Consider the following 14,618-nt stretch of genomic DNA (forward strand, 5'->3'; position numbering starts at 1 on the left):
CGTGTCCTCCCCTGTCTCCTGGGGTCCCCACACAGCCAATAGCCAAGCCAGGAGGGTCTGGGGGGGGCACCCCAGCACGCTCCCCAGCAGACCTGGAAATGGACCGGAAATACTTCTGGATTCGCCACCGAGCATGTGTAAGATGCATATGCAAGATGCAGATAACAGTATTTTGCCACCTCATAGGACTGCTGTGATGACACTGAAGACTATGACATGTTCAGATACTATGGTACTTGGGCCAGGAAGCACTGATGAAAGTAAATAGGGAATCCTGGTTGTAAAGGACTGAATGAACTCCTGAGGTACTGCCAGGGTCAGTTAAGTGCCATTTTCAGCTGGGAAACTTGAAAGCCCAGTTGCCAGAAAAGTCACTCGAGAATCTATTCTCAGTATTTCCTTCCTGTCCTGTATAGGTTTATCAGGGTTAGAATAGCTCCAAAACCGTCTTGACAATAAGCTTCTCACACCCACCAAAGCTGAACTGAAGTGGAGTCTCCTATATCTCGAATAGGATCAGTTAATAGACATAGTCAGGACTTGAGGGCAAGATGGATATCCTGCTTTAGTTTATCCTTCCCTGTCTACAAGGAGCAGCCAACTGTGTAACTCACGCTACTAAATATAACTTAGCCACTGTTGTAAATGTGCATAATTCATTCGTAAATGGCACCAACGGCATATTGCACTTTCTAGATGGAAACCTATGCCTATAAGTTTATTATTATATGAGAAACTAAATTACTCTGACATTGTCTGCTCAGCCTGGGCTTGGAGATGAATGACTAAAAGCAGGTTATTTTTCCTTCAGCTGTTTTTTGATTAAACTTAATGATGTTTTCTTTTCCTACCTGATGTTCTGAATTAAAATGTTGCATTGCTGCTAGTTTCTTTCAGCCTACCTGCCAAACAAGCTCCAAGCAGATTTTTCTTCCTGTTCTGTCTTATTCACATTGTCCTTTTCCTCTCTGTCTGAAAGCCAGTTCCTGGCAGTTCCTTTGTTTCAAACTAATCATTTGCATCGTGACTCTTTGAAAATGCTTTTAAAAAGTGGTTATTGGTGAATGCAGAAGCTTTGATATTTGGCTCCCTTGAGATTATAGGCAATGCACAAAGGAAGAAATTGGATTTTCACATCTATTGTTTAATTAATGGACTGTATATTGTAACTTAATATTGACAATACAATTAGGACTGGTATAAACATTGTGTTTAATTAACTCCTTGCTGTATATATTTAACAACAAGTAGTAACTGTTCCTACTGGCTACTGCGTTACCAGACAGCATGCTGGGAAGTGCTTCTATTAACCATTCTTTACAACCTCCCCATTTTAATGTATTAATTTCTTAATTAATAAGACTTTTTAAGAATTCCCAGTTTTAATTTATTAATTTCTATTAACCGTTCTTTCTAAACTCCTAGTTTGATATGGAACTACTCACTTGCCATCTCCCTCTAACTTTGCAACCACTCCCATATTCATTTAAATTGGTTTAACATTTACATTTCTTTTATTGGGCTAGTTCCTCAGCTGCTGTCAGTGGGGACTGCTCTTGGAGTTGTGGACGCGTTTGTGGGGGAAGAATCTAAAGTGGGGTAGAAACTTTGAGCCCAATCTAAATGTGGATGCTTTAACGTCCAAACCTTGCATTAAGATGCTCATGAAAGAATATCATTTGGCCGTGTAAAAAATGCACTTACATGCTTGGTACTAATCTGAGCTAACAAGCCCAGGCTTTTATGCCTTGCTAAAATGCAGGGTCGCTAAGGAGGCTTGATTTCAGACCTGCAAGTGTATTATGGATTTTTGCATTTTCTTGATGTTGCTTTGGGGTAGCATTTGTCTTCGGGACTTCGTGTGCGTGTGTGTCGGTGTTTTGTCTCCTCTGTTTATCTTCCTTTTTGCTTTCCTTCTTCTCTTCTTTCACATAAAGCTTTCATTCATTTTCAGGTTAATTCATCACCAGGGTGGATGATGAAGAATCCTTTTATCCTGTAATTAAATTGAATCTGCTCTTGGACTCACTTTTTCTGATGGCTTCATCTTTTAAGTGATACATCATCAAAACACCTTGCAGTAATGATGTATTACACTAATAATACAGCAATACTTCATTGGAGTGTCAGAAGTGTGGTGATATATTGGTGTAATGGAACGCACTATAATACAATAAAATTTAAGATAATGTTCATCCAGCATAGCATTCCATTTAATTATAGGATAAAATATGTTTTGCCCATTTAAAGAAATAGGACTTGAGGACAAAACCATTAATATTGGAATTGTCCAAGAGTATAGAGTGTCATGGTAGATGAGAAGCATTTCAGAATAAATTGTGCTAAAAAGAAAATACTGTACTCTTTACTTATTGTGGCGAGTTGATGAGCTGCTCACTGCAGAAAAGAAGCTAAACAACCCTAAATTATTTTCCAATGGAGTCAATGAAGGTCATCAAGGCTTTTATTTTGCAGGTCCCAAGAAGTCTAATTAACTTTCTTCCATCACAGAGGAGCAACCAGCCAGAAACAGTAATCAAAGAGGATGTATTGTTAACGTCAGGCTTACGAATGAGGAGATCAAACTAAATGATGCACCAGTGCACATGTACAGCCCCAGCTTCCCCAGCTCTGTTTAAAATTTCAGAAGCTGGAGGTTAGCAAAAAGGGAAAAATAAAGGAGAAAAGAGAGAGGAAAAAACCCCCACTGTGTTGTTCAAAGAAGTGTGGCAGCTGAATTTGTTTTTATAAAGGAAGGAGGAGGAATAGCAGAGCTGCAAACCACTCTTCCTACTTGGAAACATGTTTAGAATGTGACCCCCTGGGACAGGGGACCAGAGGCAGGCCATTAGCACAACCTTGGTGACTAATCTGCAGCTACATCATGCAGCCTTTGTACTGGTGAGCCCTGGCTTAGAGGAGTAGCCCCTCGACCAAATACAAAATCAGCGCTTAGCCAGAGGCAATGCAATTCATGTTAAACTTGTCTAAACTCTTTGTTCTGTAGATACTTTTGTTGGGGTTGTATTGGATCTTTCTCTCTCCTTTCTCTTTAACTTCCTCCTCCAAGGCCCTGTTGTGGTCTGATAGTCATCACTTACGATAATATGGAAAATTCTGCTATTCTTTCTTTCCTGAGCTATCTATGCTCTCCAGAGTGTATTCAGCCCCTGCCTAAGTGGTACCCATGCACTGAGTGTTCAGTAGTATAGAATACGTTCTTAGAAATACAACTACAAAAACTATGTTTCAGGCACTTCCAAGACAATTGGGGAACAGAATTTGTACATGTGTCTGGCTATCTGACTAGCCCTTTCACACAGCCAAGAAAGCATGGGTTTGTTCCATCAGGCATCAGTAGTTTTGCTTGGTTTTATTGCATGGATTATCATTACCGTGATTCTGCTATCTTGAAATGAATTCCTCCCCTTTGTCCCAATGCAGCCACCTTCTCTCAGAAGAACCTCACTTCCATCATTCTCCTCTGGCATATTGGTGATGAAAAAGTTAGTGTGAAAAAACTTGCCAATGACTGGAAAGTGGGAGTAATATCTTCAAAAGAATAACCCTTTGTAGACATTTGCTGCTGTGAGATTACATTTTATCAGGATTCTCATCAAAGAGCCAATGAATGAATCCAAACGTTGTCATCCTATTGTCTACATGAAATAGGGCCCCTCTCAAATCTCCAAATAAATCCAGTGCCCATGTGGCCATCCCATAGGTGAATACCTGGGCAGGCATACAGAAAATAAATCCCCCAATAGAGCCTCTCTGATGTCAGAGGAGCAGCTCATCTGGGTGACTCCCACAGTACATACTGGTACAGAGTGTATCAGAATAAAGGGAAGGTTATTGGCTGGTAGGAGTGGAATAAATTGACTCTGGAAAAGGAAAGTGTACTAATATTCAATATTACATAGTGGAGGAGATCTTGGGAGATGCCAAAGGTATTTGTTTTGAAGGAGCATAATTGGAAATGTGTCTTCACTGAGGATCTGCTAACACCTGGGTTACTCCCAGAAACTGTAAATCCATACTACCCTTTTGCTTTCCGCTTGCTAAAAGGTTACACCTTAGGAGTCCCATTAAAAAACAGAAGAGCCAGTGTTGCTCAGTTCCCAGTTTCAATTAGATGGCTGCTCATTCCTTTTTTGCATTCTCTGACAGTCACAAAATAGTGTTTTGCCTAATATGTTTTGAATTGATGCTGCACAGTCAGCTTTGCTACCAGCACCCACAGTATTGATGAGACATAAACCTCTTGCTCTTATCCGTTGTTCTTTTAGCTTTCATATCTAGCTTAAGGATGCATTCTCATTGATCACTTTCCTCATTGATCACAGTATCTGATACTGGACCAAAAGCATACGAGAATGCAGTGTTGTTTGGAATTATGGGATGCAGCGATAACAGAATCTGACAGCTTGCATTTCCTCAGCAGAGCCATCTAGATCTAGCAACAGGGAGTTCTGAGTTGAGGGACTCTATTGCTGTAATTTGTTTTCCAGTTGAAGAGAAACTAGTAGCAGTTGGTGCCTGCTGCAAGGATATTATTTGACTTAACATTGGATTTCCTGATTTGTTTCCATTTTTTAATTTTTTTCGTTACAGCCCTTAGTTGCTGTACTGAGGGCGCCCGAAAACTTTTCATCAAAGCAGGCCGTTGGACAAATAAGGCAGAATTTTCAAAAGCACTATACGATTTAGGAGCACACTGGGTGCATCTACACATAAATTTGATCCAGGATCAGTTTGCTTGTGAGTAAATGACTCCCCAGTAAACATCCCCAGGCAGGTGTCCAAGTGGGAGGAGATTTGCTGCTAATGGTAGAAAACTGCTCCCACCTCATGGGGCCTGGCAATGGGCCCCTGCCACAACCAAGCGAAGATCTAGGCTCCCCCTGGGTGCTAGCCCAGGGGTTGGCAGGGAGCACCAGGCCAGAAAACACCTCTCCAGTCTGTTCCCCATGCAACTCTACACTCAGAGCTGGGCAGGAAACAGGCTCCCAAGCCCCCACCAGTAGGGAGCTCCCAGCACCAGCTCTGCAGCCGTGGGGCCGGCACTGGGTGATCCTTATCTCCCAGCACTGGCCCCATAACTGCAGAGCTTGTGCTGGGAGATAAGGATCACCCAGCGCGAGTGGATCTCCCAGCACCAGCCCCATAACCACAGAGCTGGTGCTGGGAGATGAGAGTCTCCCAGCCCCCCGCTCCCCAATTGCGATCTCAAAATGGGGGCTTGGAGCTGCCAGGGCAGCAGGGCATGGTCCCTACCCAGGCTTCAGTGGTGGATCCCACCCTGGCAGCAGTGGGAAGGAGCAATTTCCCACCCTTGGTGGCCAGCTGACTGGGAGCAGATTTGCTCCCCATGAGGCATCTACACAAGCTCTTCTGTAACACTACTAAACATGAGTAAATTTGCTACTTGCATTTGCAGGTAGCAAATTTACTCACAATTAGTGAGGTTTACTGAGCTGTAAGTATGTGCATGTGTGATTACTGCTACACATGATTACTGCTCAGTAAGCTATGCTACTTTTCAGTAAAGCATCTCATGTAGGCACTGAGTCTTGTGCTTCTAAGTCACTTGCAGAGATACCCAAACTAAGCCTGCATATGTCAGGTCCAGGGCTGGAAGTAGTCAGGCTACCATATCACCGCTCTGGACCTCTTCAGGTGTTATGTGTCAACAGGACTCAAAGTAGAGAAAATTAAAGAAAGAGCTTATTAGCCCAAGTGCCATGCCTCGCTAACATAGGCATCCTGCATTCAGGTATCTCCACCCAGTACGACTTTGCACCAGTGCGATATACTATTAAGGTCTTCTGAAAATCCTACCCCTAAATAAGAATAACGCCTCAGTTCAGGTACACAACATTAACAGTCCTGAACAGCTTTCTTTCTGGAGTGGTATTTCCCTGAAATAACTGTCTACAGCCTGGGGTTGATGCGTGGGAAAAAAAACAGACAGTGAATATTAAAGCAAGTGCAATGCAAACTCTATTTTGGGTGACAGTGAGCTAGATCCAACATTATACAGTATGCTAAAGATGATCCAATGTGTTTAGGGCTGTCTCTGTCTCTCGCTGTTTTACCCAGTAGGCTATACATCTAATATATCCATGCAATGCATTTTTCACTATATCCCTATTTTGTTTCTCAGCTCATTTCATTTTCTAGCACCCCCTAAACTTCCTCACAATGAATTTTTGCTCTAGTTACTTTTCCCACCACATTAAGAAATAACATATAAGAACTGAAATTATAATGCCTGGTGGGTACTGCACAAACTGACTGAAGACAAGCTGCCAAAGATCATAAAAGAAAAGATGCCTAATGCAATAATTATGCATATGGTAACTAATGTTTCAAAAGCAGCATAAAGGAAATGACTTGTACTGCATGTTTGTTCTTAGAGATGGATTTCTTAAAGTGAAAGTATTAAGAAAGGGTTTTTATTTTTCCTTTTGTCTTTTCCTTCTGTTGCCATTCAGACACTAATTCAGTTCAGTTGCTTTGCTTAATCACATGCTCTCAGTCAAGGAACATTTGATGAATCAAGCCTGAAGCAGTGAAAACAGCAGACCCATCAAAAACCAATAGTCCAAAATTGTGCCATTCTGCTGTACTTGATTTGTTTTAGCATTATTCGGATGCTCTACACATTGTGCGCCATCATGTCTCTCTGCTTAGAATCTCACATGTTGCAGCGTTGAGGTAATTAAGGTACCGTCACGCAGAGAAGATGAATTCCCATTTGAAAGATTGGTAAACTGAGGCACAAAGGGGTTAAATGTCTTCCCTAAGCCTCGGCAGGAAATCAGTGATAGAGTTAGAATCTTGACTTCCTTTAATATCTAGACAGTCCACCTTTCTGATACACATGCCCCACCCCAGCAAAACTGAGAACATGAGCAAACCCAAAAAGACAAAAACAAATGCTTATTGTACAGAGATCGTTCCCAATATTACTGCTAAAGGGCCACATGATCCCCTATTAGACTTCCATTCATTGTAAAGGAAGTGGGGTCAGGAGAGTATCTGTGGACCTCACTGCTGTAGAGCTTTTAAGGGACCAGGCAGCACTGGATAACTGGCACTGAATAGCACCATCATGCCTGGATATGCCCTACCTAGTTTTGGCCTAGTCCTGTCCCCTTGCACCACCTGGAGACCTGCTGCACCAAACAAATCCCTGCAAATTTGCTCAAGTAGCAGCTCCATTAGTAGTCAATAAATAATATGCTTGCCAAAAGTAGGAGACAGTTGTACATGCCAATCCGGTCATGTGTTTTTATAACTAAGCCAAACAAAATAAAGGGAAGGCAAAATTAGATTCAAACACCTTAACTATATCTGTCTGTATTGGATCAAGTCAGCCCATTTGTGCATTGTTTTAACTTTATTTTTGGTGTTTAATTATTCTAACAAAGATAACTCTAACTCCCACTGTGATTTACTGCCTCTCTTTAAACATCTGGGTCACAGATATGCTCAGTTAATTAATGTGCTGAATACGCCTCATTTGTCTACTGGAGAATGGATTGATTCATATTTTAAATAAGCAGCTGTGTATATCTTTCCCCCAAACTATAAAAAGCAGGCTGTCACTCATCTCTTTTCACGCCATGCATTTAAATATGTTTAGGGAAATATTTTGGTGGTATTTTTTAAACATTGCAAATGTATCGTCCCTTTATCTTAAACAGCCATACACAGAACTGGACTATTTTTTAACCAAGTCAGGTGCACCAACTATGAATGGAGGGAAATGAAGGGGAGGAGAGGTGGAGGGGGAAAGATCTGCTTCCAATAGATGATCTTTACCCAGCTGCAAAATATCTTTTTCCAAGATACTTACAAGCCAGCTCTGATTCCTTCCGCTAGCAACCCTGACATTACCTCCAAACGAGAGACTGGATTTTCAGGATTCATGGGAGAAATCGGTTTTGTGCCATAAAGATACTGGGAAGAACCCAACATTAGACATGGTCTGACCCAATGGCCCACTTCCACCTCTTTCCCCAGTTCAAAACATGGACATTCCTGGGAGATGCGATTACAGACCAAATCCCTCAGCCGGCCAACTTGCCAACTAGCTCCAGTCTCGGAGCTACTGCAGGACAGTTCCAGACACAGCAGCCCCATCATTTAGTTGCCAAAACCAGAATCTACTGCCAAGCACATTGGAAGCAGCATGACCAAACTAGCCAGCTGGCCTGAATCTAAAACTAGGAGATTATTAATCACCCTGATGAGCATGCTATCGTCACCCAAAGAACAATCTAGAAGAATCTAAACGTGTGGTGGAGCTAGTGATCAGGGGTATAGCTGAATATATGGGTGACTTTATACAGAGCTTATGTAACACCCCCCCCCCCCCCGAGTGTGACCATAAAATTGGGCTGGAAATTTCTTGAGAAAAGGCTTTCCCTTGTCGTTCCTACCTGCTCCTTTTCCCAGACTCATTGGTTCGTGGGAGAAATCAGTTTGGGATCAGGAGGTGGCTGCTAGTGTTTGATGTGGCTCGGTCTCTTCCTGCGTCTCTTCTCATAACTCTCAAGAAGTACTAACTGTCTTTCTCCCCCAATCGTCCCCAGCTGGCCCGCTACACCAAGGAGGGATTCCTTCACCTAGGGGCCCTTGGGACTACGACTCTCTTGCCTGACACCCGCTGCCTGGTGGATAACATGAAAAGCCGGTTCCCTCAGCTCCTCGATTGCGACAAGGTCAAGAGCAGCCTCCATAAACGCTGGAATTTCTTACAGGTTTGTCCAGCACGCCCACATTCTGCCTCGCGTGGCTCTGCTGGCCTGCACCACTTGTTATTTGACATAATATGGAGTGAGAGCTTCTCTTTGAAAACAAGGCTGTTCTCTGATACACTGGAGAGAAAGGTGTTCTCCTCCCATTCACCACTTATACTTGCCCAGAAATCTGTTCTGGCCTTGTGGAATAGCTCATTCAGCCTCAGAACAACTTCATCTTAATGAAATATTGTAACATATAAAAGGTGTTTTTCCTTTAAGCTCAGGTGGGTAGAGGGTCTTATATTTTGGGTGCATAAGGTCTCAAATTCATAAGGCCTGATGACTGCTGTTGTGCCTGGGTCCATATGGCCATGGTTTTATTACAGAAGAGTTCTCCAGACAGGGGGTAGCATATCATATGAAGGCTCAGTGTATAGGCTTCTGTCTCCAATACACAGGGGTTATTGCAGGTTACAGATTTTCAGCATCACCTGAAGAAGTAGGGACTTTTAGTTGGGGGCTGAAGGAGCCTCGCTGCAGTTTCCAGTGATTCGCGTAGTGCCTGTTATTACTTTGCATTAGTGCCGTGCTAATGCACTTTGCAGATATAAAGGATGACGCCAACCCTGTCCCGACAAGCGTGCATGCAGTCCTGGGTTTGCTCTGCAGAGGATGTGTACTTACCTGTGCCTTTGCTTTTAGAATGGTGCAATCCTGAATAAGGGGACCGGCCGCTGTCTGGAAGTGGAGAACAGAGGAATGTCTGGCATCGATCTGATTCTTCGCAGCTGTACAGGGCAAAGGTGGACCATTAAAAACTTCATCAAGTAAAGGTATCAAGGCTAGAACAGTCTGAAGAACTTGGCTTGAAACACGCCTGACTTGGACCAATCCGACTGGAACCTTTTGGGAAGAAAGAAAAGTAAAATCGGAGCTCTGTTCACGTTACCTGTAGAGAACCTTGAGGGAAATGGGCATTTGTGTCTTTTTTTTTTTTTTTTTTTTTTGGATATTAGTGTCTTGCAGCTGGCTCCAACTGAGTGAAATAGGGTCAGAACTGCTATTTAATTCTAGCAAGCACTCTGAAGGTATTGCTTATTTCTGCTGGGATGACTGTAATAAGCCCATGCAGTCTTGTGAACATTGTACTGACAGAGAAGTGTTGCTTTCCCAGATGACTTGAAGCTCTGATGAAGGGCCAGCAAAGCTTATACCAGGATCAGAAGCAAGAAACCTTGGAAAGCACCCCCGCCCCTGGCAAGCAAGCATCTGAAAGAAAAAGGCTGCCAAGGTTGCAAGCTTAGAATGAGCTGAGATAAATCTACTGGGTGTTTTAAGATGTGCTCCTCTCTCTCCCTCTCCCCCCACCCCACAACCCTATACAACAAAGCTTCTATTTGAATCTGGAACAAGCATGCTTTAAAATGAAGGTCTCAGAAATATCCCCCTTATCCCCTTGATTTGCCCCTCCCAGCATCGGGATCTCATTGACCTAAGTCAGTTTGAAATAAAAATGTTGATTTTTTTTTTTCTGTTGCTCCCACCTCCATGCACACGTGCCTCCTACAACAGCAGCAATACCCAGCCTCAGTCCTTAAAATCATTTCGCGGTGTCATCGCCGCCCTCCTCACTGCTGAACACGTTGTCGGAACAGGTTTTCTTGTCCCCGTTGCAGCAATATCCCACCAGCATCCTCAATGTGTTCTCCTCCAGAAAAGAAAAAAATACTTTCCCAGGTCTTCCCCGAGGCTGACTGATACTTTTTCACAGCAACTCCAATGGACTGCCAACTGCAGGACCAGTGCGGGATGCTCTCAGCAAGGAGGACCAACAGAAGTCTCCCTGCCCAATAGGCAGACTTATCAGTAGAAAAGCAAGATATCAGTCAGCACCGTGGGGAGCCTTGCAGAGTTGTGACAGAACTAAATCTCATCTTTATCCCCTTTGCTCTTCTCTGCTTTTCAAAGTGGTGATAACCATACAAGGCCCACAGACATGCCAAGAACAAGCACCAGGAGAGAAGATCCTGCTAGGCTTTCCTCAGACCGAAGCAGTGGGATACATTCTTAAAATACCCTAATTATGAGTGAAGACAAAATAAGGACTTAAAGAAAAAATAATCCTTCTTCCCTTGGTTCATCCTCTTCCCACCAATGGATTTGCTCTACCACTCTTCATGTGTCAGTGTTGTTATAGCCTGCTTACAACCTTTCTGGCTTTTGTGTTTCTTTATGAGCATTGGCTAAGTAAAGGGGGAGGGGGGTTAGCAGATAAATGAACAGCAGTTTGGTTCAATACTGATCTGGTGCTAGTTTCTTCTCCAGCCATCATGATTGGCTGGAGGCACTCTCACCTTCTCATTTTTGAACCATAAGGATATTTGCTGCCAAATATTCTCAGTAATCATTGGTGACCTTTATGCCGGGTTACAGTTCAGGGTTACTAAGAAAGGGAAGTAGGAACACGCCAAGTTATGGTGTTTTACATGGATGTTAAAGAGTTTATTCCATGACGAGCTTTGCTGGTTGGGGGAGGGGGGCTAATAATCCTCCCTTTATCTTTCTCACAGAATAATAATGTTTTTTCTGGTTGCCCTCTGGTTAGGGTGCACTAAAAATATATTAATATATGAGATGTATGTGTATATATGATTCCCAAAGACTGGATGTGCACAGAGTTGTTTGCTGCAGAGCACTCTTGCCTGTCTTCCGTTTGGGTCAAGAAGATGCTACCTTGATGTTTAATGAATTTAATTTTCAGTGCCATGCAACAGGTTTATAGCTGCTGATTTAGTAATTTATTGGAGAGAAGCAGATGTATTTCATTATTCCTTCTATGGCAATGAATGTCATGTAGGAGCGATCATTCATGCTTGACAAGGCTCCCTCATCAATTGGCATTTTCTCTCATTTCCCCTTTCCCCTACCCCACTGTCCTTAATGAAGTGAAATCTTTTAGTTGTCCCAAATTGCAAAGTAGAGAGTCAATGTAGAATTTTGCTCTCTTATTAGCTGTTGCATCATCTCTTGTGTAATAAATTTTAGCACTTACAAAACCAATATGATTTATGTTTTCAAAGGTATATTAATTTTTGCCCCTTCCAAGGAAAGCAATTTGCCAGGAAATGAATGTCAAGACAGTTTGGGGGTCCTGGTGGAAAATAAACGTAAAAGCAGTAAAATTCGCTCTATTTAAGTACTTTGTCTGGATTTTCAGCAGTAAAAATCTCATAATGTTTAATGCTGGGACATCTGAACAGGGATAAATCTTAAAACAATCCCAAACTCTTGGGGTGATTACAAACCTAGGAATTAGTTTTACCAGCCTGGAACCCTTAACTGGCATTCCAAAAGCCGCCTACATTGTTACGACAGTATTTACAGGCCTGTGTGCCCAATGAATCTTGAAAAATGGGCTCTTATCTCATGTTGAATGGAGTTTCCTGTGAGATTTCTTTTACTTCTTGTCTCCGCTTGGACCAGATGGGCCAAGAAGTAGTATCACTGATGCATTTTCTTCCAGTTCTGGCTAAAACTCTTTGCTTGGCTTGGGGATTTGCCTTATGGAGGTGATTGTCGGAAAGAAACTGAACCTGTGTTATGATTGGGTTCGATTTCCCTCTGCACTCATATAGTTTCAGGTGGTTATTCTGAATAAATGTGGAAGCTAAATGGTCTTTAGACTTGCTTGTACCTGACTGGAAGAACAGCTGGGAGTGCCAGGCAAGGCAAGGAGTCGGGTCAAACACTTGACAAATATTAGGCTCTAGAAACTGAATGAACAGCAAGACTTTGTTCAGTCCTATTGTCACAGCTGAGCTGATGGACAGAAAGGAGGCATTCATGTAGCACAAATCGTTCTTGCATCTTGGATGGCAGTATGTGGAGATGGCCCAAATCACAGTCCGATACAAACACTCCTCAAGTTAGATTCTCCTACAAACCTAGATTAACTGTTGTATCTTGTGCCTATCTCTAGTAATATGTTAATTGCTTTAGCAACTGACATCCAGGTGGTTCTTATTAAATACATGATTTGAGTCTTGCCTCCTGAGTAATTTCAAAAGGATTGAATGCCACTGAAATATAGAGGGATTCATTCTTCTCTGCTGCCTATTAAATACAAAAGTGTTTTTAATGGAACTTACGTTTAAAAAAAGAAATGAAAATGAAGGAGAGATCAGGAGAGATTGCCTATGCAGATTAACCTGCCATTTCATCCATCCATGCAGTCTGCCAGTCACAAAGATAATGAAATTATATACAAAGAATCAGAGAAGAGAAAAGGCACAAGAAAATGTGTTGCTTCTGAGTGATTCATTCCATACCCTGATGGGAGGACTGGGTGCTTAAAACTCTTTTTAAGGATAACATGCGACTGATGAAAGAACACCTGCATTTTTATTGCTATACAATTTTGTAAATGTATGATTTTATAAGGGCCAAGTCCAGGTCAGAGGGAACTATCCGATCAACCTATTTCATGGGACTTTGAAGTCAACAATGAGCTCTTATTCTCACGCTCCATTTAGTGTATTTTTGCCGCTGTCCTGGGCAGATAGCCAGACTTTTAGAAAGTTCACTTTAAACCGTCAAATGAAGTCAAACTGCTTTCATTTCAAAGTCAAAGTTTAACTCATACACCCCCAACAGAAAAAGCTCTCTGCTTGACCACTGAGCAATTTAAGCACTCATCCACAGCTAATGAGCATAGAGTTAAGCACTCCATTATGCAGTGTGAAATTAAGCCTTCTGAAGCCTATATATATAGCCCTGTGAAGCAGCTAAGAAACCACAGATGAGAATTTTGCCTTGTTTTAGCAAGAGGAATACAGAAAGCTTATGTGACCGTTAGAAATCCCACCTGAAATTCCCAGGCCATCTGGATAATGCATGAAGGGCTGGTCCTTTCTAAATTAAACCAAAGTGTCCTGTAAATCTGCAGTAAGTGTCAGACTAACTTTTTGTTGAGTTCAGTGATCTGAATTCTGGAGCTCTCCTGGCCTCGTCAGCCTGACAACTAAAAAAAAGGTAAGGCCTCACAGTATTCTGCCTCTTTACAGAGGCCTGGTGGATAATTGAAAGATTAGTTGAGAGCTTTTGGGTATTTTGGGAGGTGGGCAGGTGTCAAAACTAGTTTTATCATTAAGTACAAATTGAAATTATCGATGCCTTCAATCCTACAGATACTTCCTGGAAGGAGTTGGAAGGCTGCAGGACAATTCAGGTGCATAAAGTTGTGCATGCCTGCGTGCGCGTTTGCAGAATCAGGGCCAGAGATGGACAAAATGGGCATGTTCTGTCAGAAGTGGAAGGACTAACTTTGAGCCAAAAATAAAATAAATCGGCCAAGTTGAGTCTCAGCTGCAGGCTTGAAAACTAAAGTCCTAAACAGATTCCTCTGTGAACTCCCACAGTAGTCTTAACCAGGTAAAGTATCTTTATTGTCCGTCCTAACTTTCATACAGTGTTGTTGAACTAGGTTCTAACTCTGCTACCCTCAAAAGTTGGTAACGTTTTTGTCTCCAGACAGGGAGGTATCTTGATAAATGGTCCTGTCTGAGAGGTAGTGGATCTTCATCAGGGAATGGTGTGATACCAGTACTGACAAGAAGTTAAAAGCTTCTGTTAACCCCACTGAAAATTTGGGCTATGGACCAACAGATTTGGGCCAGCGCGGGCACATCTACATGGGCTATTAATTCGCAGTACGTAGGCTTACTAGACAGTAAAATACTGCCTGGTCCATGCTATGTGGACCTGCTCCAGGGAAGAGGTGAGGGCTGGCTTCCCAGGTCCTGCCTGCTCCCCAGAGCAGCCATCTCCACGCTGCTTTGCGGGGACAGCCGAGTGTTGGATTCCCAG

The 14,618-nt window shown here is 42.6% G+C and overlaps 1 protein-coding gene across 1 annotated transcript in view; it reads left to right on the forward strand.

The window, feature by feature from the left end:
* WBSCR17 (Williams-Beuren syndrome chromosome region 17) overlaps nucleotides 1-11,813 on the forward strand; it is a 311,468-nt gene extending 299,655 nt beyond the window's left edge. The window contains exons 11-12 of the mRNA XM_019545487.1: nucleotides 8,604-8,771; nucleotides 9,456-11,813. Coding sequence (XP_019401032.1) covers nucleotides 8,604-8,771; nucleotides 9,456-9,584 — 297 coding nt within the window. The 3' untranslated portion in view covers nucleotides 9,585-11,813. The remainder of the gene's footprint in view (nucleotides 1-8,603; nucleotides 8,772-9,455) is intronic.
* Nucleotides 11,814-14,618: the final 2,805 nt, after the last annotated feature.

This window comes from Crocodylus porosus, unplaced genomic scaffold (genome assembly GCF_001723895.1).
Source record: "Crocodylus porosus isolate Cpor-Errol unplaced genomic scaffold, CroPor_comp1, whole genome shotgun sequence".
Lineage (NCBI taxonomy): Eukaryota > Metazoa > Chordata > Crocodylia > Crocodylidae > Crocodylus > Crocodylus porosus.